General features: G+C 49.3%; 1 protein-coding gene across 3 annotated transcripts in view; it reads left to right on the plus strand.

The window, feature by feature from the left end:
* trpm7 (transient receptor potential cation channel, subfamily M, member 7) overlaps nt 1-22,167 on the plus strand; it is a 28,384-nt gene extending 6,217 nt beyond the window's left edge. Inside the window, exons 3-40 of one of the 3 annotated variants that reach the window (XM_084681800.1) lie at nt 393-431; nt 1,080-1,287; nt 1,614-1,827; nt 2,161-2,285; nt 3,085-3,256; nt 3,763-3,937; nt 4,042-4,165; nt 4,304-4,376; nt 5,532-5,632; nt 5,916-6,050; nt 6,523-6,576; nt 6,667-6,807; nt 7,010-7,144; nt 7,363-7,640; nt 7,806-8,034; nt 8,141-8,290; nt 8,618-8,761; nt 11,014-11,142; nt 11,334-11,585; nt 11,921-12,095; nt 12,707-12,839; nt 13,025-13,206; nt 13,315-13,447; nt 13,543-14,339; nt 15,491-15,585; nt 16,198-16,294; nt 17,328-17,410; nt 17,784-17,821; nt 18,349-18,374; nt 18,475-18,528; nt 18,714-18,758; nt 18,911-18,976; nt 19,285-19,568; nt 20,367-20,449; nt 20,666-20,871; nt 21,437-21,488; nt 21,614-21,720; nt 21,838-22,167. In XM_084681800.1, the coding sequence (XP_084537926.1) occupies nt 393-431; nt 1,080-1,287; nt 1,614-1,827; nt 2,161-2,285; nt 3,085-3,256; nt 3,763-3,937; nt 4,042-4,165; nt 4,304-4,376; nt 5,532-5,632; nt 5,916-6,050; nt 6,523-6,576; nt 6,667-6,807; nt 7,010-7,144; nt 7,363-7,640; nt 7,806-8,034; nt 8,141-8,290; nt 8,618-8,761; nt 11,014-11,142; nt 11,334-11,585; nt 11,921-12,095; nt 12,707-12,839; nt 13,025-13,206; nt 13,315-13,447; nt 13,543-14,339; nt 15,491-15,585; nt 16,198-16,294; nt 17,328-17,410; nt 17,784-17,821; nt 18,349-18,374; nt 18,475-18,528; nt 18,714-18,758; nt 18,911-18,976; nt 19,285-19,568; nt 20,367-20,449; nt 20,666-20,871; nt 21,437-21,488; nt 21,614-21,720; nt 21,838-21,950 (5,647 nt within the window). In that variant the 3' untranslated portion in view covers nt 21,951-22,167. Of the gene's footprint in view, nt 1-392; nt 432-1,079; nt 1,288-1,613; nt 1,828-2,160; nt 2,286-3,084; nt 3,257-3,762; nt 3,938-4,041; nt 4,166-4,303; nt 4,377-5,531; nt 5,633-5,915; nt 6,051-6,522; nt 6,577-6,666; nt 6,808-7,009; nt 7,145-7,362; nt 7,641-7,805; nt 8,035-8,140; nt 8,291-8,617; nt 8,762-11,013; nt 11,143-11,333; nt 11,586-11,920; nt 12,096-12,706; nt 12,840-13,024; nt 13,207-13,314; nt 13,448-13,542; nt 14,340-15,490; nt 15,586-16,197; nt 16,295-17,327; nt 17,411-17,783; nt 17,822-18,298; nt 18,375-18,474; nt 18,529-18,713; nt 18,759-18,910; nt 18,977-19,284; nt 19,569-20,366; nt 20,450-20,665; nt 20,872-21,436; nt 21,489-21,613; nt 21,721-21,837 lie in introns of those variants that run through there. The other 2 variants (XM_084681802.1, XM_084681803.1) reach the window with 2 other exon arrangements.
* Nucleotides 22,168-23,901: the final 1,734 nt, after the last annotated feature.

A 23,901-nucleotide genomic window follows, 5' to 3' on the forward strand; every position in this document is an offset into this window, starting at 1 on the left:
ACTTTTATTGGCCGAAGCTTCCTGTCCTCTGTCTTGTCATCTCTCGCAGTTACTGAGTTACTTTGTCCTGTATGTATTTTTGCACTCATTATTTTCCGTTTGTATTCTCTTGTCACAGTGCAAGTCTGTTAAGTCAGTCCCTGTTTGAAATTTGTTTAGGTGATTTTGTTGAGGGAGAGGAGGGTTATAGGCATGTTTAGTAGCCACAGAGGTGTAAAGGCCAGACCTCACCAAGCACACTTGATTCCCAGCAGATTTTCCTGACAAGCCATTTTAGATTCAACCTGAAATAAGTTGGTAAACATCTGAATGAAAACTCCTAGTTTGCTCTTTTCATTGAATAGATTTATTTAAACAGATTTCAATAAATGGGGTTATTTGATCTTTTGCAGATGTCTTCCAGGATGCCAGATCTGTCAGCAGTTGGTCAGGTAAGTGTCATTATTGGAACACAGTCCCAGCATCAGATAAATTACAGTTGAGATTGTTATTGTTACATTCTGTATGGTAAAAATACAGATCACTCCTTGGCACCAACCACTGAATTACAACTGAACTGTGCTCTCCTGGTTCAAGCTTACTATTTGAAGTAAAAAGAAAAGAAAAAAAAAAAGAAAGAAGGAATTAAATACAGCAAGACACTATGTTGGATGTTCAAAGTCGAAAAGGTTCACATAAGTACAGGATGTACTAAAAACTGATGTGCTATTATTAGGCACTATAGTATATCAGCTCAAATATTGATCTGTTATTAGCGATATCGTCTCAAGGCTATCGTCCTTTGAAGAAATGATAGCTGTAGACACTGTTGACTTGAGTGAAATGAACCTTGAAATGATATCCTGGAATGAGGAAGTGTTTTATATCCTATACCACCCCTTCTCAGGAAATAATTAGCTTCCAGGCTTTGTGGGACAGGATACACATCTAAGCCTGAGGTGGCTGGGAAAGGGAATGGGAGCTTTGGGATAGGCCCAGCCATTGGCTGGCTCACATTCCGGAAGGGTGTGACCCCACCAGCCCGTGTGTCTGTCCTACTGTCCCCCCCGTCCAATCCCGTCTCTCGTCTCCCCCCTCAGGTGCTGCTGTGGACGCCTGGTCAGGCAGCACGCAGGCTTCACGGCCAGCCTGGCTATGAAGTACTCGGACGTGAAGCTGGTTGAAAACCCCAACGCCTCGTTGCCGGAGCTGGAGGAGTGGTCCGTGGACAAACACACGGAGGAGAGCCCCACTGATGCCTACGGCATCGTCAACTTCCAGGGAGGGTCCCACTCCTACAGAGCCAAGGTAGAAAACACACACACTTCAGACTGGGCTGGTTTTACTGTCAACAAAGGACAAGTTAGGTCTGGTTTGTATGGGGGAGGCTTGTCTTTCCCTCTTTCATAAACTGGAACCTAGTGTTCCACGGAGGAAATGTGAGATCCAGGACTGGGTAACATTCACGTTGCGTTATGAGAGCTAATCTATAAGAATATGAGGAAACCCCCCCTCCTGCTGATCGGCTCAGCTAACCCTGCTAGCTGAAGGGCTACAACACCATTCGTTTCATGTTAACAGTAGAATGGACTTTGCCTGCTTCCTCAACCCCCTGTTCTGCCGTGTGCGTGCAGTATGTGCGGCTGTCCTATGACTCGCGGCCGGAGAGCATCCTGCGGCTGATGATGAAAGAGTGGCAGATGGAGCTTCCCAAGATCCTCATCTCTGTCCACGGAGGAATCCAGAACTTTGATCTGCACCCCCGGATCAAACAAGTGGTGGGCAAAGGCCTGATCAAAGCTGCTGTCACCACCGGGGCGTGGATACTCACTGGAGGGGTGAACACAGGTACACACACACACACACACACACACACTCCTTCCCTCAGTGTGCTGATTTGGCAGAAGAGACTTAATGTCAGGTTAAAGGGGGTGATTTGTATTTTGTGTCATAGCGTAGGTGTGGCGTGCAACTCCAATCATAGTGTTTAAGTCATTGCTCAGTGGGTCAATTAACCAGAGTGGTCTTTACTCCATTAAGTGACCCCCCCCCCCCCTACAGACTTACCTGCAGAGTTGGACAAACCTGCACTCTTGACCCTCTTGTTGATGGGGCATCAATGCAGTTATTTTTCCTGGTTATTGCGATCCATACTGATTGGTGGATGTCGTTGCATCCCAGGTGTGGCGAAACACGTAGGTGATGCACTAAAAGAACACTCTTCCAGATCCTCACGGAAAATTTGCACTATCGGGATCGCTCCCTGGGGGGTCATCGAGAACAGGAACGACCTCATCGGGAGAGACGTGAGACACGGGTTATACGTCCTCATCCCTTCTTGTCCTCATCCCTGCTTCACATGTCCTCATCCCTGCTTCATATATCCTCATCCCTGCTTCACATGTCCTCATCCCTGCTTCACATGTCCTCATCCCTGCTTCATATATCCTCATCCCTGCTTCATATATCCTCATCCCTGCTTCATATATCCTCATCCCTGCTTCACATATCCTCATCCCTGCTTCACATATCCTCATCCCTGCTTCACATGTCCTCATCCCTGCTTCTCGTCTTCATCCCTGCTTCACATGTCCTCATCCCTGCTTCATATATCCTCATCCCTGCTTCACATGTCCTCATCCCTGCTTCATATATCCTCATCCCTGCTTCACATGTCCTCATCCCTGCTTCATATATCCTCATCCCTGCTTCATATATCCTCATCCCTGCTTCATATATCCTCATCCCTGCTTCATATATCCTCATCCCTGCTTCACATGTTCTCATCCCTGCTTCACATGTCCTCATCCCTGCTTCACATGTTCTCATCCCTGCTTCACATGTCCTCATCCCTGCTTCTCGTCTTCATCCCTGCTTCACATGTTCTCATCCCTGCTTCACTAGTCATCATCCATGCTTCACATCTCAACCCTGCTCATTCATTTTGAGGGGATTTTCATATTGGAGTTATACCATATGTTCCTAATTGCTATCCTCCCGCATTACCAGTGGAGTTGACTCAAGCCCTGATTTTGTTTTTTCCCCCCAATCTCCTATTTCATTTTCTTTCTCCCGTTTTGTCTTTCCTCCTTCCCACGGCTCCAGGTGATAGCTCCCTACCAGACCCTGCTGAACCCCCTCAGCAAGCTGAACGTCCTCAACAACCTGCACTCCCACTTCCTGCTAGTGGATGACGGCACGGTGGGGAAGTATGGCGCAGAGGTGCAGCTGAGGAGGGAGCTGGAGAAACACATCAACCTCCAGAGGATACACGCACGTAAGAGTCACGTGGCTGAGCGGGTAGAGCATCGGGCTAGTAATCTGAAGGTTGCCAGTTTGTTTCCCGGCTGGTGCACATGAAGTTGTGTCCTTGGGCAAGGCACTTCACCCTACTTGCCTCGGGGAGAATGTCCCTGTACTTACTGTAAATTGCTCTGATAAGAGTGTCTGCTAAATGACTTTTTTTTAAAATATTTTTTTACTTTTTTGGGGGCTGAGATTTGGGTGGATTCGGGTCACGTTGTCCCATAGAGTTGAATTGGGGACTTTGTCTTTTTCTCTGGTCTTCAGTGCAGTCTGTCAGAAGAAGATAACAACACGCAAGCTATTATCATCTGAAGCGTAACTCCACAGTTATTAGGGTGTGGGCGTTGGAGTCTCTGAGAGGGCCCCCTTACCTCCAAAATATAAGGCGTCAAACTTGTGATGTCATGATTTTCCTGATTGACACCTGTCAGCAAAACCTGTGCGTTTGTAACACAAGCATTTGGATGTGTCTTCTAGGAATTGGCCAGGGCGTCCCGGTGGTGGCTCTGATCTTGGAGGGGGGTCCCAACGTCATCCTGTCTGTGCTCGAGTATCTCCAGGAGAGCCCCCCTGTACCCATCGTGGTGTGTGAGGGGACCGGCCGTGCTGCTGACATACTAGCCTACGTCCACAAGCAGACTGAGGAGGGAGGGTGAGACACACACACACACACACACATCTCTGAATGCATACAAAGCCTCTGTGTCGAAACCCCCACCCAAACGGTACTAACTGCAGCTTCCTTCGACCCTGTAGTGGACTACCTGACGGTGTGGAGACTGAAATCATTGCTACTATAAAGAAAACCTTTAACTTCAGCCACAACGAGGCCATCCATCTTTTCCAGACACTGGTGGAGTGCATGAAGAGCAAAGAACTGGTAAATGCCTCTCCTTCAGGATCCCCGTAGACACAACCAGCTGACGCAACCAGCCAACCAGGACACCTGCGAGATATGAAGACCCGTGTGATCTGTTTACGTGTCTAATGTTGTTGGTCGTTGCTCTTTGAACCACAGATCACTGTGTTCCACATCGGCTCGGAGGACTACCAGGACATTGATGTTGCCATCCTGAAAGCATTGCTAAAAGGTGAACCTCCCATGCGTCTCTCTCCATCTTTTCTCCCTTTTTGTTCTCTGTCAAATCTGTCTTCCAATGCATGCATCTCTGTCTGTCCTCCAGATGTCAGGTTGAGGACAGAACGTTCTCCAGAGAGAGAGGGTCAGGCCTCCTTTGTCGAGTAAAATGTTTTCTTTCTTTTTTTTCTTTTTTTTTCGTGTCTACGTCAACCTAAGATGTGTTTTGAGAAGCGTCCGTCATCCTCTTGTCTCTGCTCTCGTGCTCCTTGAGAGATCACGTTACCAGCGTTCACAGAGCGCTATTCTTCCAACGCCCCTCCTCCTCCCCCCCCCCCCCCCCCCCTCATCTCAAGCCTCTCTCCTAGCCTTTCTTCTTCTTCTGCAGTCTTGTCAGAGAGAGGGGGAGAGGCTTCTAGGTATTCACTCGTGTGAAGCAATCGTGCTCACCTCCCTCCCTGTGTCTGAGTGCCGTAGTCCTGTACAGTCTCTGCTCCTCTCAGACAGGAATGTGTTCGTGGTCCACCCACCCTGGTGAAAACCCCTCCTAGCTGTTGGATTCTGGGAAATAATGGGTTGAGTCAGGTTAAGAGATCTGGCCTGAAGACAAGAGTTTTCCCCAGGCATATATTTGGCTGTTAACCCAGTAATCATCTTGGTGAACCAGTAAGACACTGGCACATTCTGTAGAATCCTCCAAGACTACAAAAAAATTCATTTGATACTTTTAAAGCAACCAAAATGTGCTGGCGTTTCCACTCAAGTAAATGCAATAGAATAAATCAATCCACGAACCTTACTTCCCCGGCTGTGATGGTAGTGTTGTGTTTGACCGTTTTGTGTAAATGTGCAATGCTAATCTCCCGCATTAACCTGGCTGTCTTAAACTCAGCTCCTGCAAAGGCCTCAAAGTTGTTAAACAGAAAAAAAGACTTCTTCATCGGGCCTTAGTCTTTCAGGATGCTGACGAATCCACTCACAGCCAGTTTAAAATGGGAGTGAACTTCAAATCCAAATTGGGATTGGACCATGTAACAAGATCATCTGTGATGGGCCTATGGATATTAATGAATATCTCTTGTTGTCCTTTTCTATAGCGATGGAAAAAGGTTATAGTCCTGCTGGTTAACTGTGTGTGTGTGTGTGTGTGTTCTTCTGCCCTCCCCAGGAACTGATGCATCTGCGTTCGATCAGCTGGTTCTAACTCTGGCCTGGGACAGGGTGGACATTGCCAAGAATCATGTGTTTGTCTATGGACAGCAGCTATTGGTACGTGTGTGCAGGCAACAGCTGTTGGCAAGCCTGCACAACTTGACTTTGGACATCCTTTTAATAGTCAACACAAAAAAACATGCCCAGAGCCAGCCAGAGTTGCCTGACTTTGGGACCTTGTTTGTCTAAACTGAAATGATTATACATTTTAAATTCCACTTAATAATACAATCATTTATAAATGTCACATCCTTTCTCTGAATGGATGTAAGAGAAGTAGAGTGCTTTTCAGCAAATTAGCTTAGTGAACATGTGTGTGTGTGTGTGTGTGTGTGTGTAGGTGGGTTCCCTGGAGCAGGCCATGCTGGATGCCCTGGTGATGGACCGGGTGGAGTTTGTCAAGCTGCTGATTGAGAACGGTGTGAGCATGCACCGCTTCCTCACCATCACCAGGCTGGAGGAGCTGTACAACACGGTAGGTCACATGACTGGAGCAGCTGTACAACACGGTAGGTCACATGGCTGGAGCAGCTGCACAACACGGTAGGTCACATGGCTGCCTGTACAACACGGTAGGTCACATGGCTGGAGGAGCTGTACAACACGGTAGGTCACATGGCTGGAGCAGCTGTACAACACGGTAGGTCACATGGCTTGAGCAGCTGTACAACACGGTAGGTCACATGGCTGGAGGAGCTGTACAACACGGTAGGTCATATGACTGGAGGAGCTGTACAACACGGTAGGTCACATGACTGGAGGAGCTGTACAACACGGTAGGTCACATGACTGGAGGAGCTGTACAACACGGTAGGTCACATGGCTGGAGGAGCTGTACAACACGGTAAGCCACATGGCTGGTTCTCCGCCTAGACGAGGGTTGGGACGTTTCCGTTAGCGGGTAACATCTCATCTCAAACCCCTTTGCATTTTTCTCTCTGTTCTAGAAACAATCTCCAACCAATCCTACTCTCTTCCACCTTGTGAGGGATGTCAAACAGGTAGACTCCCAGATCCACACACTGCGCGCTGACATCCATCCCCGTAATGTTGTTCCCATGGTTCACGTCTTTGTTTGTGGTTCGACCCAGGGTAACCTCCCCCCAAACTACAAGATCACCCTGATTGACGTGGGCCTGGTCATCGAGTACCTGATGGGCGGGACCTACAGGTGCAACTACACCAGGAAGCGCTTCAGGATCATCTACAACAACCTCCACGGCAACAACAGGGTAAGATCGAAGGGGACGTTTTACATCCCTCAATCCATTTTCAGTTGACCCTTTTTCCCAAACCAATGGTGGTTGTTCTCCGAGATTGAGATCAGAACATCCCTCCGCAAGGTTAGCTCCCACTTGTACGGCTGCTGTAACGTGAGACCCGTTTTGAGCTGTCGTGTCTAACATCTCTGGGGGGGGGGTGCCGGGGGTGCAGCGGTCTGGCCGCCACGCTGCAGGGTCAGGTGGTCACCTGAGGAAGAACCACGAGGCCTTCAGCATCCAGGCCGACAAGAAGGAGAAGACCCGACACAACCACTTCATCACCACAGCGCAGCCCTACAAACCCAAGGTAAAGCCCCCCAGTGTAGATTCATCTAGACGCCTTTATCCACAGTGACAGAATACGCGGAGATTTGAACCTGCAACCCCTTGATCTGCTGTCAAGTCCTCTAAACCACTGAGCTATCCCTTCCCCTGCACACACCCAATTGGCCCATATGAGGGACGAATGCAGTTCTTCTCACTACCTCACTAACTACCTTTGTACACGTCACCTTTCTCCCCCAGTTGGAGTCGACCAATGAACAGTCCAAGAAGAAGAGCAAGGAGGAGATCGTGGACATCGACGACCCGGAGACGAGGAGGTTCCCCTACCCTTTCAACGAGCTGCTGGTGTGGGCCGTGCTGATGAAGAGGCAGAAGATGTCCCTCTTCTTCTGGCAGCATGGCGAGGAGAACATGGCCAAGGCCCTGGTGGCCTGCAAGCTGTGCCGCTCCATGAGCTACGAGGCCAAGAAGAGCGACGTGGTGGACGACACGTCGGAGGAACTCCAGGACTACTCCAAGTAAGACCTGCACACGTCCCTGGTGCCCCGAAGGAGCGAGGCTGCTTTACACTCAGGATCAGTGCTGGAGAGTTGCCAGAATCTCTGTACTTATTGACTGTAGAATGTCTGTTTTTGTGATGGTGATAATGGTGATGATGATGGTGATGATGATGATGTTTGCAGTGAGTTTGGAACCCTGGCCGTGGACCTCCTGGAGCAGTCGTTCAGGCAGGACGAGACCATGGCCATGAAGCTGCTGACCTACGAGCTGAAGAACTGGAGCAACTCCACCTGTCTGAAGCTGGCCGTGTCGTCGCGCCTGCGCCCCTTCATCGCCCACACCTGCACGCAGATGCTGCTGTCCGACATGTGGATGGGACGCCTCAACATGCGCAAAAACTCCTGGTACAAGGTGACCCACCTCACCGGTCATGTCACACGGACACTGTGTACAGTCGGGTGCGAGCTCACCCTGAGCTCTCCGTTTTGTAACGTGTGTGTGTGTGTGTGTTCTCCAGGTGATCCTGAGCATCCTGGTTCCTCCTGCCATCCTGCTGCTGGAGTACAAGTCCAAGGCTGAGATGTCCCACATCCCCCAGAGCCAGGACGCTCACCAGATGGAGGACAGCGAGCACAACTCCCAGCACACGTCTGACGACATCCAGATGGTCTGAACACAGCCAAAACACTGTCGCCCATTTCTGTTTAAGTTAACGTTTAGTCATTTAGCTGACACTCTTATTCAGAGCGACTTACAGTGTGTACAGGGACATTCCCCCGAGGCAAGCAGGGTGAAAGGCCTTGCCCAAGGACACAACGTAATTTGGCACGGCCGGGCATCGAACCATCAACTGTCTGTTTAACAGCTTGACTCCCTAACTGCTCAGCCATCTGACCCTGACCAGTTTGAGCAGTTGTCGTCCCCCCCCCCCCCCCCGTGTGGCCGAGCGCTGTGCAGCGTGTGCTCATGTCTGTCCTGAACTCTCTGCTGGTAGGACGTGTTCAAGGAGGCGAGGGGGGAAGACAACGTGGAGGTGAAGACCGAGGCGGAGACTCATGTCCGCTCCAGGAGACTACCCCTCACCAGGAAGTTCTACGCCTTCTACCACGCGCCCATCGTCAAGTTCTGGTTCAACACGGTATGAATCCCTCCCTCTGTAAACAATATAAAATATATATATACACACACAAACGTTTTCTTTTGTGTGTGCGTGCGTGTGTGTTTGACTTTTTTGTGTCAGCTTTATTTGTTGATCGGACGGTTGCAGAGATACAGGAAAGCAGGGAGAGAGAAGGGAAGACGTGCAGGTAATGGCCTGAGCCGGATTGGAACGCAGGTTCCTGCTCATGGCATACGCTCTAACCCAGGCAGCGGCAAACGGAGGCCCGCGGGCCACATCCGGCCCGTTAGGCTTCTTAATACGGCCCGCCAAACTTATAGTAAAAGCCAAGAAACTGTTGCAGCTTTCAAAGAATACAATATCAGCTGTCACTTTGCCACGAAGCATGCTAACTACGCTAGCAAGCACACAACCCAAGAACAGGCGGCTACTGCTCAGGGGGTTGGTGGCTAATTTACAGACCGATCTTCAGTGTGACTCCGTCTTAAAAGAGAAGTTCAACTCTCTTAAACTAAATTACTTTTATGCTTCACTTAACAAAGCCACGTTTCAAAACTTCAAACTCCAAACTTCCGGAGGAAAGCACAAAAGATGCTGCCGTTGTTTGGCTCGACCTACATGTGTGAGCAGGCGTTCAGCGTCATGAACATCAACAAAGCCCGTCACATATCCAAGTGAACTGACCAACACCTCAGATCTATCCTGAGGATTGCCACAACCAAACTAACTCCAGACTTTGATGCACTGGCAAATAAGAGAGACCAACAACACTATTCCCACTAAAATTGAATCGTGAGTTTCTCTACTGTAAAAAAAAAAAAAAATGCACCTGGAAAATAATATGCACAATAAGCCTTGCATTTTCATGCTACTTGTAACCAAAAACCTTTTATGTAATGGCTTTTACATGTCGTTTATATTAGTTCACACAAACATTCATTTGCTCCTGGCCTGGCCCCTCTGTCAATTTTTTTTAACCAATTGTGGCTCACGAGTTTGCTCACCCCTGCTCTTACCCTTGTGAGCCACCGCCCCAAAACTAACCACGTTTGCCCTCAGGGTGGTTTCCAGGGCCCCGGGCCTCATTTGCATCTCCTAGGAGGGAATTGTGTGGTTAGTCCTTGGCCAGGTCCAGCCTTTCAGAAGCTGATACCATCAGTAAAATGCTGGACCATATAATTACCCCTGCTCCACTGCTTATCAGCCCTGTTACCATACCTGCTGTTCCTGCCTCAGCCGTGATCACAGCCCTGATGGGGCCTCAGTCTCAGCCCAGTCACCACCCAGGCCCCCAGGGAAACACTTAGAATGAGTAACGATCGGGAGGGTGGTGTTTTCATTGTGTTTGTTTCCAGCAGTTAATGTGTCAAGCACTAGCGCTTGCATGGATCTGAACTCAGATGGACAGATTGGATGGATGTCTTGAGTCAGTGTTTGTTTCTCACCTGGCTCTGTGTGCTTTCTCATTGACATTCCTGCTAGCTGGTTCACTCACAGTTTCGGATTCGTGAGGACTGGTGCATTGCCCATGATGCAGTGGGAAGAGGAACGTTGGTTAGTTGATTCCAACTTAATTGGATTGTGTGTGCGCCCATTCTCATAAAAGAGATGTGTTTGGTAGCAGAGACATAAAGTACCCGTGACGCAACACTTGTAAACTTTTAGACCTATTGATTTTTTTACAAACGGCTCGTCCGCGCAACAACTCCACATCCTTGGGTCCTGACCAAGACACCTGCTGACGTGCGACAGCAACGTGCCAATAATCAATAAACCTACTCTCAAACACAGAGATTTTTAGAGATATAGTTAGATGGGGTTCTTTCTATAAAGTTTGTCCTTTTTTCACAAAGGAGAGTTGGGTCAGTCAGGCAGAAGGGGAGAGAGAGCACTGGAACTATTTGACGGGTGGATCTGTAAGTCACCCCACCACCACCACCCCTCTTCCTCTGAGAGCCCAGCGCTCCGCTCTCAGGCTGGACAAAGCCAGAAGGCCTATTTGCTCCTGACTCAGGATGTCACAAGGTCCAGTCTCTGAGGAGGAGGCACTGTTGACCTCTCCTAAAAATACCCAGGAGAAAGGGAGCCCCATGTCATGCCTCGTAATATGCTGTGTGCTTCAAAATGTGCCATGACAAGTCGTAGCACTGTTTCCCCAGCTTAGAGAGCGAGGAGGTGAGGGGGGGGGGGACCGTTTTTGAAATGACCGTCTAACTGTTCTGTATGCAAGCTTGTGTCTGAATGTGCTGGGTTGTGCTGTTCCTGGTCAGATGGCGTACCTGGGTTTCCTGATGATCTACTCCTACGTGGTCCTGGTGAAGATGCCAGAGTGGCCCTCACCTCAGGAATGGGTCGTCATCCTCTACATCTTCACCTCCGCCATCGAGAAGATCAGAGAGGTAACCAGCACTGCTCTACCAATCATCTGTCTGCGTTCGGCCTTGACCCGCCTCCATAAGGGAGCCGTGTTTGTCACGTCACGAATGCCAGTCCCATCCCCGAAAGGATGTCCAGTCACATTCAGCTCCCATGGCTCTCCCCACCAATCACTGTCCTCGTTTTTAGTTTTGTTGTTTTTTTCTTTTCCTAGATGTTCATGTCCGAAGCAGGGAAGATCAGTCAGAAGATCAAAGTGTGGTTTGGCGATTATTTTAACCTCTCTGACTTTGTGGCTATCGTCACCTTCTTCGTGGGCTTTGGGCTGAGGCTGGGAGGAGACGACGTGTTCATCCCAGGCAGGATCGTCTACTGCCTCAACATCATCTTCTGGTACGTGCGGCTGTTGGATATTTTGGCGGTCAACCAGCAAGCAGGACCCTACGTGATGATGATAGGGAAAATGGTGAGTGGTCTCTTAAGCACTTGGCAGTGGCCTTAAATGATGATAAAGAAACCGCTTTCCATGAAAAAGAGCGTTTTTCAAATGATTATCGCAGAGAAAACTTTTACCTGAAGAGGTTAACTATAATTTGGGCAATGCTTAAACCGTCATGAACAGACCATTAAGTACTACACCCAAAGTCCAAAACCAGTGCCACAGGAAAATGGATCAAATTTAGACTTTGGGTAGACAGTATACCCAGACTACAGTATATAGTATCAAGTTTCAGCGCACTTCGAGATGGCTCAGAGGAGGCGACGTTGTGTAAAGCGGTTGCGCGTGTGGCACGTTCCCAGGTGGCCAACATGTTCTACATCGTGGTGATCATGGCCGTGGTTCTTCTGAGCTACGGCGTGCCCAGGAAGGCCATCCTCTACCCCAACGAGGAGCCCAGCTGGAGCCTGGCCAAAGACGTGGTGTTCCAGCCCTACTGGATGATGTACGGGGAGGTGTACGCGTACGAAATCGATGGTAAGGAAGACTACGATGGTAAGGACAGTTTTCCTACAGCTTCTCACCACCAGCATGGAGGCTGATTTGTCACCGGAAAAGCACTGGAAATCAAACCCCACGTTGGCCTAATCATCGCGCCCCCCTCACCCCCCCCCCCGGTGTACACAAACACGCTCGCACTCACACAAGTCACAATTAGCACCAGGGTTGATCAGCTCTAGACCTGTGGGGCTAAAGGTCTTGTTGAGGGCCTTTTTGTTCCCCCTCCCTGAGCTCTAACTCACCTGGTTCTGAGCGTAGCGGCCTGTAAGGAGGTGTGTTGATGCTGGAGTGGAACCAAACAGCCTGCCTTTTGCCCTGACCAGGATCAGAGCTGGCTACATGTCCTTCACACGTTGTTGTCTAATTCATATTGTGTAGCAGAAGCCACCAGAATAATGCTAAAACTGTGCTCAATTATTTATTTATTTTAATTATAAGAAAAATACTGAACAGTCCGTATCAGTGTAATATTTTAATGGGTTGTGACAGACCACTGTCAGGCTGTTTGTCTCGTGATGGTATTGGGGCACATTTGTGCGGTGTGTGTGTGTGTGTGTGTGTCTCATTGTGTAACCTTTTCTCCGCAGTGTGTTCCAACAGCTCTGAGAACCAGATGAAGCCTCTGTGTGCGGCCGGGGTGTGGTTGACACCCCTCCTACAAGCAGTCTACCTCTTTGTACAGTATATACTCATGGTCAACCTTCTCATCGCCTTCTTCAAGTAAGACCACCTTTGCACCCTTCGTCGAATTAGCCTATTTTCAGATATACAAAAATACAATACTTTAAAAAAAAGAAATATTCCTTAGCGGACGTCTTTATTCAAAGTACAGATAATGTGCTCAGCTCTACACGGTCTTGTGTGACAGCACATTTACACGGGGTCTTTCTCTTTGTCCCCCCCAGTAATGTGTATCTGCAAGTGATGTCCATCTCAAGCCTGGTGTGGAAATATCAACGCTACCACTTCATCATGGCGTACCATGAGAAGCCAGTCCTTCCTCCCCCCCTCATCTTCCTCAGCCACCTGGTGACTCTCTTCTCTTGCATGTGCAGGAGGAAGAGGGAGAACCGCACACATGGACCAAGTATGAGACAGCAAGAAATCCCCTCTGTGTTTCTCGGGCCTGAAAAGATCCCGCTGGAATCTACTAGAATCGACCCCATTGAGCTAATCGGGTACTCCTTCTTTTCAGAGTTGTTTTTGACAGAGGAGGACCAGAAGAAGCTCCACGACTTTGAGGAGCAGTGTGTCGAGACGTACTTCCACGAGAAGGATGATCAGTTTCACTCTGGGAGTGAGGAGCGCATTCGAATTACCTCAGACAGGTGGGCTCGCCGCGTCGTGAACAGAAGCCAGCCGTCTTCCCGATTGTGCCGCGCTGTCATTTTGTAAACTGACGTTCTTGTCTCTCCCCTGACAGGGTCGAGACCATGTGCGTCCAGTTGAAAGAGGTCGGGAACAGGGTTAACTTTATCAAGCGCTCTTTGCACACTCTGGACTCTCAGATTGGCCACTTGCAGGACCTCTCGGCTCTGACGGTAGACACCCTGAAGGCCTTGACTGCCCAGCGGGCCTCCGAGGCCAGCAAGGTCCACAACCAGATCACCCGCGAGCTCAGCCTCTCCAAGAACGTGGGCCCGAGTCTGGGCCCCACGCCCGGTGACGCCGGCCCCCTCTCCAAGTCCTCCGTCCTGGGCAAGCGCAGTGTCGGAGCCTACTTCAGCTCCTCCTTCGCCCAGCCGCCCGCCAACATGGCCGACTCTCTCTTCGGGAGTGGCGTGGATGGAATCGATGGGTTGGGTCTCGGCCGGAGGGCAGGGCCTGGACCAGGGCCGGCGCTGGACCCTTCCCCGAGCCCAGCTCTGAGCCCGGAGAGGATGGGCCTGACTGGGCTGGGCCACCTGGCTGCAGAGGCTGGCTCCTCAAGCAGCCCCAGCGCCAGTGCCTTCACCCTCAGTGCCATGGCCATGTCCCCCCCAGGCCTCCGTCACAGGGGCCGCTCCTTCACCCAGAGGCAGCTCACCCGTCCACAGGAGCCTGGCCTCTCCGACTCCCCCTCCAGCCTGCCGAGCGTGCCCTCGCCCGACGCCCAGTTCTACGTCAGCACCCCCTCTCAGCCCAGCGGATCGAGCCACCCTGAGCTCACCCTGGGGGGAGGGGCCCACGTGGACCCCATCCAGACAGATAGTGTCACTGTAGAGTTTGGGGCGTTTGTGGGTAAGTGTGAGCACGGAGACGATAAGAAGCAGGAGGAGGAGGAGGAGGAGTGCCCGGCATGTGTTTATCCTACTGTTGTCGTTGTGTCTACCGCTTCTGCTGCAGCTGCCCCTATTTGCTTGCCTGCTCCTTCAAAGAGGGTTAGAATAAGCGACAGGGTAGAGAGGTGTTTGACGGATGGCAGGGAGGGTTACGTGAACGAAGCGTTTTGCGACGACGAAGGTCGATCCCATCGAGCGCGGCAGAACACAGGTGTGTTGGGCTCTCAGGCGGCAGGTAAGCCGGCCCCTTCACAGCCGGACGACGGGCACAGAAACAGCCCCCTACCTGGCTGTGCCCTGGCCCCTGCTGTGGTGCCCAGGAGACCCCACGACCGGAGGAGCAGTGAGGGGAGTGTGTCGGGGCCTGTGGCCCCTCGAAAGGCCTCCTCGCCGGGGCAGAGCTGGCACGGAGGCCCGCTGTACAGATGGAACACAACCAGAAATCCAAGAGGTTTGAGTCTCAGTCTGAGTCGAGGAACAGGGATTGTGGCTGCAGGGTGCTTGGGCATCTTTCCATCTCTCTCGCGCTCTCTCTCTCTCTCATCTGAAAGGACTAATGGAATCCTCTCCCCCTCTCTTTGGTTAGAAACTAATACATAATTTTTTTTTTAGGACTGTGTTGGGAGTTCAATTAACAATTTTAATTGTCTTATACTGACTACTTGTTCCAATGTACCAACTTTACCATGTTTTTGTTTTATTTATTCAAAAATAATAATTGTATAGCATACTCAAATTCTACCTGATATGTCAGAAAGTTTTTTTTTTTTTTTTTTTTTCTATGGTTACAACCTTTTTGCATCAAGACAATGTATGACTGTCGGAATGATTGACAGGATGCTAACACCATCACTTTGTTGGGCTCAGGACTTGTTACATGGAGGTGAAAGGTGGAGGTGTTTTTCTGTCTTCATCAGTAACAGGCCTGAGTCAAGCTACCTGGTTGACTGTGGTGCCACACTGTTTTTTTGTTTGTTTGTTTTCTTTCTAAATTGTCTCATGAAAGGATGTTGACTGGGTCCTGGTATTAGTGAGGCTGTGGTGGCTATTACAGCCAGCCAGCCCCTGACCCTGTCTGGGATTGTCTCATTTTGCTCCTTTGTCACGTAGGTCATAAAGACAACCTGGAGCTGCAGTGCTCTTTCCCCAAAGAGACGCTGTCTCCAAGCAGACAGCTCAGCCCCACCGCGCACATCAGAGAACAGGTGTGTGTGTCTGTGTGTGCGTTCCCATTCACCCTCGCCTAAAGACTGATGCAGTTGTTCACACTATGTAGATGGTTCTTTATTGGGAAGTTGGCTGGCTGTTATTGTATCCCTGTTTTTAAAATGAAAGGACAGGAAACAAAGGCAGTTTCTCTGCGTGTTTCTGCCATTTGCATAAAAACCCCTCCATGGCAAACCAGACCTCCACAATGGCTCTTTTCCATAATAGACCTGCCCATGCCTGCTGTTTTCAGACTCATCTCCAAGCTCTTGGTAGAAACAGCAAGGTAGAAACAGCAAGGTTGACCAATCATCGTTCCTGGAAAGCTATCGTCCTGTATGTTTTCACTAACCTGACACGGCTTAAGATCCGGCTAATTATTATTAGAAAACGCGCAGGATTGTGGTTGTCTAGGAAGAGGGTTTTTGCAGCTCTGATGTAGAGGGTCTGAGACCCATGGTTATCTGCCCTCGACACTGCTGTTTCAATCTGGCCTGTGCGGATGGTCCTTTGACCAGCCATTGGGAGGTGAAATTAAACTTCTAGAATGTAAAAAAAAAAAAAAAAACGCTGGCTGGTTCTCAAAGCGTCTCGTCTGTGTGTCCCCTCAGTCACAGCTGGAAGGTCACGGGCCCATGAGGACAGTCAACTCCTATGCCGGCTTCACCGAGTTCGACAGGAGCCCGGCCTTGCTCCCCCCAGAAGCCTGTAAGACTCCTGCACACACGAAACACACCAGCGAGCCCTCCTCTTCTACACACACCAAACACACCAGCGAGCCCTCCTCTTCTACACACACCAAACACACCAGCGAGCCCTCCTCTTCTACACACACCAGCGAGCCCTCCTCTTCTACACACACCAAACACACCAGCGAGCCCTCCTCTTCTACACACACCAGCGAGCCCTCCTCTTCTACACACACCAGCGAGCCCTCCTCTTCTACACACACCAGCGAGCCCTCCTCTTCTACACACACCAAACACACCAGCGAGCCCTCCTCTTCTACACACACCAGCGAGCCCTCCTCTTCTACACACACCAAACACACCAGCGAGCCCTCCTCTTCTACACACACCAAACACACCAGCGAGCCCTCCTCTTCTACACACACCAAACACACCAGCGAGCCCTCCTCTTCTACACACACCAAACACACCAGCGAGCCCTCCTCTTCTACACACACCAGCGAGCCCTCCTCTTCTACACACACCAGCGAGCCCTCCTCTTCTACACACACCAAACACACCAGCGAGCCCTCCTCTTCTACACACACCAAACACACCAGCGAGCCCTCCTCTTCTACACACACCAGCGAGCCCTTCTCTTCTACACACACCAAACACACCAGCGAGCCCTCCTCTTCTACACACACCAAACACACCAGCGAGCCCTCCTCTTCTACACACACCAGCGAGCCCTTCTCTTCTACACACACCAGCGAGCCCTCCTCTTCTACACACACCAAACACACCAGCGAGTCCTCCTCTTCTGCGTCCACAAGTCCTGGATTGATCCGAGGGGGCCGTTACTGATAAAAGACTCCAACAGTCATCTGGTTCTCAGTGACATCCTCCATGTCAGTCCTGTGCACCATCTGCCTGAGTCTGGCACAGTTACGGTGTTACTAAGGAAACCGTATTGGACTTGCCAGACTCTACACAAATAAATACAAATAAAAATAACACCTTTGAAATGAACTGCAAGATAGTGAGTGTCGTCCCTGCCTTGCTTCTCTCAGCAGCTCTGACTAAGAGGGAGAGGAACAGAGTATCGGCCGAGGACATCAGGATCCACGAGGACCACAGGGCTGTGCTGCTGCTGGTGAGAGGCTGCTGTCACATCCCCCCCCCCCCCTCCCCTCGTGTGTTTAGTCTTGTTCCACTGCCCTATCGTCCAGAACTGGGCAATATGCGGTGATGTTGTTGTGGCACTATCTGATCAAAAAGAACACAGGCTGTTACTTGGCAGCAGCGTCTGAAATACTGTTGGAACTTTGCACTTCTGGTCCTTGTATATCTGTGCTTGGTGTAAGCAGTGTAAGCAGTATTTGTATGTCGCTTTGCATAAATCATCTGCTTAATTGCGAATTCATGTCAAACGTAAATATTAGTCATAGTAGGAAATAGTCAATCATCTTGGACTTCGGAGTACACCTGTCTTTGTTGTCAACTCATCTGTTTTCTTGTCTTTCCAGGAAAGAGTGCAGGTCAAGTCAGCACAAGCCAGCAGTCTGTAAGTGTCTCTCTCACGATGTTGAGGCATGAACACGCTCACATGTCATGTCATTGCCATATACTTTGTGTGGCAATGTTACATTCTTGCCCATTTCTCAGATCACTTCACCGACTTGTTCTCTGTCATCACCCACACCGCCACACGTTCACGTCAAACTTTCTGTCGCTAAAAGTGGGTGGGTGTAGTAGGATCCTAGTGCCTGGCGTTTGTCCAGGTTTCACATTCTCAACCTATACTAACTCCTTACCCTCCCTGCCCTTCCTTTCCCCACGCCCCCCCTCCCCTCTCTCTTTATCCTGTATCAAAGTCCCCCCCCCCCACCACCACTGTGGTACACTGTGCCAAACCTGGCTTAGCATTACCATGGTGACAGCTTGGCTCTAAATTGACCTTTTTGTTTTCTGTGTGCCTGTATTAGAGGAACCTGAGGTGGGAGGCAGGATATGTGCTCAGGTCTTTTGTAACACCCAACAGGTTCATAACAACACCAAGTGAACTTGTCTCTTCTCTTGTGTGTTGAGCAGGGCCCCAGGGGAAGACTCTCTGAATGGTAGGAGCTTTTGAGACATTTCCCGCACGTTGTGTGTCCCTCAGGGCTCTGTTGATAGTGTGTTGGGTGTTCATGCCCTGGTGTTCTTACTTGGTTGCAGCTGCGGCGTGTCTCTACACATCCAGGCATGCTCACCTCGGGCCACGGAAAGACTGTGAGTCCCACCTCCTCCACAGCCAGAAGGAAGCTTCCGCCTGCATCTGCAGGGCGGGACTTACATTCTGTTCTGTTTTTTGTTGTTTTGTTTTTTTTAAACGAATGCATTCAACCATTAACCGTTTCTGCGAAGTATCACAGAGGAAGAAATGATTGACTTCCTGTTGTTTGTTTACCACACAGCCATTGGATCCCCCTTCAAGCCAATGGAAAGCTACCAGTATTCAGGTCGGTTTTGTGTGTTTGTAGATTACACATGGAGTACACTGAAATCGTACACCTAGTTGTGTAGGTAGTTGCGTTACCTCTGTTGGTGTGTGATTTGACATTACTGGTGTGTTTGAGGATGTTAATCACCCCCCCCCCCCCCCTTCCTGCAGCTGTAGAGCGTAATAACCTGATGAGGCTGTCCCAGAGCATCCCTTTCACCCCGGTTCCCCCTAGAGGTGAGACACAGTATTACACCTGGCAACTGCTGGTACATCTGAACTGTTAGTATACTGTTAGTCCAATAGTATTTTTAGTGATTTGTACCAAGGAACGGTGTATACCAGCAAAACAATGAACCTCTGCAATATTACATCATTTGTGTTATTTTCATGGGTTGGTATCATCTCTGAATTAGAAGGAGAGATGATAGCTGGCACTAGCATTCCTAGGCTGACACCTCTCTGTTGCATTAAAGCCAGAGAAGCAAGTCTCCAGCCAGGTATCTTTCTGACCAGTTCACCCTCTGCTGCGCTGCCCCCTGCAGGTGAGCCCGTGACGGTGTACCGCCTGGAAGAGAGTTCTCCCAACACCATCAACAACAGCATGTCCTCCTGGGCCCAGCGGGGTCTCTGTGCCAAGATCGAGTTCCTGAGCAAGGAGGAGATGGGCGGGGGTCTGCGACGGGCCCTCAAGGTGCTCTGTACCTGGTCAGAGTACGACATGCTGAAGCCAGGACACCTGTACATCGTCAAGTCCTTCCTGCCGGAGGTCATCCAAACCTGGCAGAGCATTTACAAGGAGGACACTGTGCTGCACCTATGTCTCAGGGTAAAACGCGCACACACACACACACACTCCTGTGTTGTACAGGAAATGGAAGTGCTGGGAAGTTCCTCGGTCACTGTTTGTCCCGGACGTCTGATCTCTTAACTGGGGAAACTTGGCTTGTGAATGGAAATGGCAGCGTCACGATCGTTTGATAGGGAAATGGCAGCGTCACGATCGTTTGATAGGGAAATGGCAGCGTCACGATCGTTTGATAGGGAAATGGCAGCGTCACGATCGTTTGATAGGGAAATGGCAGCGTCACGATCGTTTGATAGGGAAATGGCAGCGTCACGATCGTTTGATAGGGAAATGGCAGCGTCACGATCGTTTGATAGGGAAATGGCAGCGTCACGATCGTTTGATAGGGAAATGGCAGCGTCACGATCGTTTGATAGGGAAATGGCAGCGTCACGATCGTTTGATAGGGAAATGGCAGCGTCACGATCGTCTGATAGGGAAATGGCAGCGTCACGATCGTCTGATAGGGAAATGGCAGCGTCACGATCGTCTGATAGGGAAATGGCAGCGTCACGATCGTTTGATAGGGAAATGGCAGCGTCACGATCGTTTGATAGGGAAATGGCAGCGTCACGATCGTCTGATAGGGAAATGGCAGCGTCACGATCGTTTGATAGGGAAATGGCAGCGTCACGATCGTTTGATAGGGAAATGGCAGCGTCACGATCGTTTGATAGGGAAATGGCAGTGTCACGATCGTTTGATAGGGAAATGGCAGCGTCACGATCATTTGATAGGGAAATGGCAGCGTCACGATCGTTCTTCCTTATCTCTTCCCAGGAAATCCAGCAGCAGAGAGCAGCTCAGAAGCTGACGTTTGCCTTCAACCAAATGAGGCCAAAGACAATCCCATATTCTCCCAGGTACACACACACAAACCTAAACTGCATGCTGCTTTCTTGAGCTACTAATACACGCAGTAAAACGCAATAAGTTGTTAATGTAGGCCACTTTCATGCTGTGCTCTTTTCTAAATGTTAAACATCAAATTCAGGTTTTGTGTCAGTAGTACATTGTACACCATGGGCCTACGTGAGAAGTCACATCTGCACCTATAAACCCTTTCACCATTCTTGCAGGTTTCTGGAAGTGTTCCTGCTGTACTGTCACTCTGCTGGCCAGTGGTTCGCTATAGAGGAATGCATCACAGGAGAGTTCAGGAAGTTCAACAACAACAATGGAGATGAGATCGTCCCTACCAACCTGCTGGAGGAGACCATGCTGGCCTTCAGCCACTGGACCTATGAATACACTAGAGGAGAACTGCTAGTGCTGGACCTGCAAGGTAACCACTCATTCAGACCCCCCCCCTCCCCTCCCCTCCCGCCATACCTCTAGTGCTGGACCTGCAAGGTAACCACTCATTCAGACCCCCCCCCCTCCCCTCCCGCCATACCTCTAGTGCTGGACCTGCAAGGTAACCACTCATTCAGACCCCCTCCCCTCCCGCCATACCTCTAGTGCTGGACCTGCAAGGTAACCACTCATTCAGACCCCCTCCCCTCCCGCCATACCTCTAGTGCTGGACCTGCAAGGTAACCACTCATTCAGACCCCCCCCCCTCCCCTCCCGCCATACCTCTAGTGCTGGACCTGCAAGGTAACCACTCATTCAGACCCCCTCCCCTCCCGCCATACCTCTAGTGCTGGACCTGCAAGGTAACCACTCATTCAGACCCCCCCCCTCCCCTCCCCTCCCGCCATACCTCTAGTGCTGGACCTGCAAGGTAACCACTCATTCAGACCCCCCCCCCCCCCCTCCCGCCATACCTCGAGCTACCAGGTATACAGGAATACATTCAGTGATAACCAGCAGACTTGACCTGTGAGTGGCTTGCTGTGTGTCCGTAGGAGTCGGGGAGATTTTGACTGATCCGTCTGTTATAAAGAGTGGCGAGAAAGGGTGAGTGTCTTTTTCTTACAACTGAATGCTTCATGCTACTGTATACTATATGAAAGGAAATCATCTGTCTGTTCTGTACCTCTTTGGGTGCCATTTAAAGTAATGTTGGCTTCTGTCCCCGGCAGATCCTATGATATGATATTTGGACCTGCCAACTTAGGGGATGACGCGATTCGAAATTTCCGAGCAAAGCACCACTGCAATTCCTGCTGCCGGAAACTCAAACTTCCAGGTAAGAGTGTTCCCAGTGTTTACCTTCCCTTCTTGACTGGCTCCAAGAATCCACCGGGCCTAACCCTAACTGGTTGTATATACGCAAACCACCTCTCCTCCATTCTCCTGTGGTTAGATCTGAAGAGAAATGATTACACACCGGACAAACTGACCCTCCAGCAGGATGACGCTCACGACCCCGGGGGTGGCCTCAGGGAGTCCCGCCAGTCCATGAGGCAGATGCTGTAGGTGACCTGGAACCACCACAAACGGCCAGTGCTTTGTCCTCACAGTGGGGGGGGTGGGGGGGCTTCAGAGGGTGCTAGTACGCACACCTCAACTGGAAGAAGTCACGCCTGTGTTTCCATGGAGACCGATGCATGCAGACTGTGTTACGTTTTTGTTTGTCCCACCACACGCCGCAAATCATAAAACATGATTCTATTTTTAAGATATGTAAATGGAGAAGGGGGGGGGGGGGAGGGGGGGGGGGTACTTTTACAAATGTTTTTTACAAGTTTGTATGTTAATGAGTATATATAAATAGCTATCAACAGGTACAATATCACTGAATAGAGAGGGCATAGTATTTATTATGAACAATAAGGTGTTGCCTTGTAAAGAACTTCAGCAATTTTAAGTGCATTGTCAGTTGCAGCAGTTTTGAAAGGGACTTCCTGCTGATAGGCAGTCTGTAAGACTTTACGCAGAATGTCATCAGATTTCTTTATTTTATTTTATGTAAGTGTCATTGTATTATGGCATTTGTGGTTCAAACTTAATGGAGAAAAAAAAAAAAAAAAAAAAAAAACCTGGATTTGAAAATCTTGTAAAATATGGGCAAATTGCAATGCAACTTGTACAGTACACTATATGTCCTTTTTATGTGTTGAACTTTTAAAGTGTGTCCACCAAAAATTGCTGATAGAGTTTTTAATGTTACAAAGGTACTATTCTTATTTCTTTGTCATCAAGTATTGTATGAGCAAATTACAATCTAGTGTATCTTATAGATACTATTATCTGGCACGAGTTGAACAGATGAAATAATGATATTTTATGCAGGGGAAGTGAGACACTTATGGGTATATTACTGTATACATTTTTTTTTTTACTGTATATCATTTTAAACTAATAAAAAGTAAAAAGAAAAAAATCCTTTATATGAATCAGAGCTACACACACCGCTTTTCAAACTCAAACAACTGATGTTGTTTGGATACCGTAGTGATGACCTGCATTTACACCTGCCTTGCATGTCGTGTGAATAATCATACTGGAGTCTCAGAGACGCGCACATTCTACACACACATCCAGAGGTCTCTTGGATGGCCCAGCGAATAAAGATTACACCATTTTATAATTTCCCTTTTGTATTGCTAAAATGTATAGTTTCCTAAGCTTAAACTATTATAATTCATTTATAATTAACTATGATCGTCATCATTCCTCGTGTTTCTTCACTGGTAGTGAAGGTGCACAGTAGTCAGACCCAGAGGAGAGGTGGTGAAGGAAGCTCACTTGGGTGCTTCTCTGAGTCCTTCCTCCCTGTTCTGAGTTGATGTCATCGGCCTGGCCTGGAGAAAGCAGGGTGATGAAAACACTACAGTTGTATACAGTTGTGTATAATGTCTGATATACAGTTATGTCTGTTGTATATTTAGTTAGGATAGAACCAATACAGGCTTCCTATTCTCCTTCTTGGATCTATTGACTTAATTGTCTTACAAGTTTCTCCTGTCAATACACTATCTTACCATGTCAGTCTTAATATTAACTGTTATTCTTGAAAAATACGAATTTATTGAGTCACAACTAGTTATCCATCTCTTTTGTAATATCGCAATTCATGAAGGTGAGTTTATTACGTCTATTCCTGTGTCTGGCCTGTCCCGGGGCTGGTTACTATTTCGGTGAAGGACCAGTATCCTCCCCAGGTAATACAGAGGCCTGCAGGTAATACTGCAACAGTGTCAGAACTCTAATGCTTCTGTAAGGAGCTTACCAACCGTCTCAGTTCCAATCCTGTTCACCAGCTGACACACAACTTAGTCCCGGTGGACAGAACACCTACATAAAGAACTTCTCCCTAGGTAAGGACTATTAGGATCTGTTTTTATTTGTAGTTGTGTTTTACTGTTATGAGATGACTGCAAAAGCAGGCCCTTTTGAGCAGTTTCACAATGTAGCAATGGTTGAT

This window comes from Hypomesus nipponensis, chromosome 19 (assembly GCF_054491055.1).
Source record: "Hypomesus nipponensis isolate SF chromosome 19, ASM5449105v1, whole genome shotgun sequence".
Classification (NCBI taxonomy): Eukaryota; Metazoa; Chordata; class Actinopteri; order Osmeriformes; family Osmeridae; genus Hypomesus; species Hypomesus nipponensis.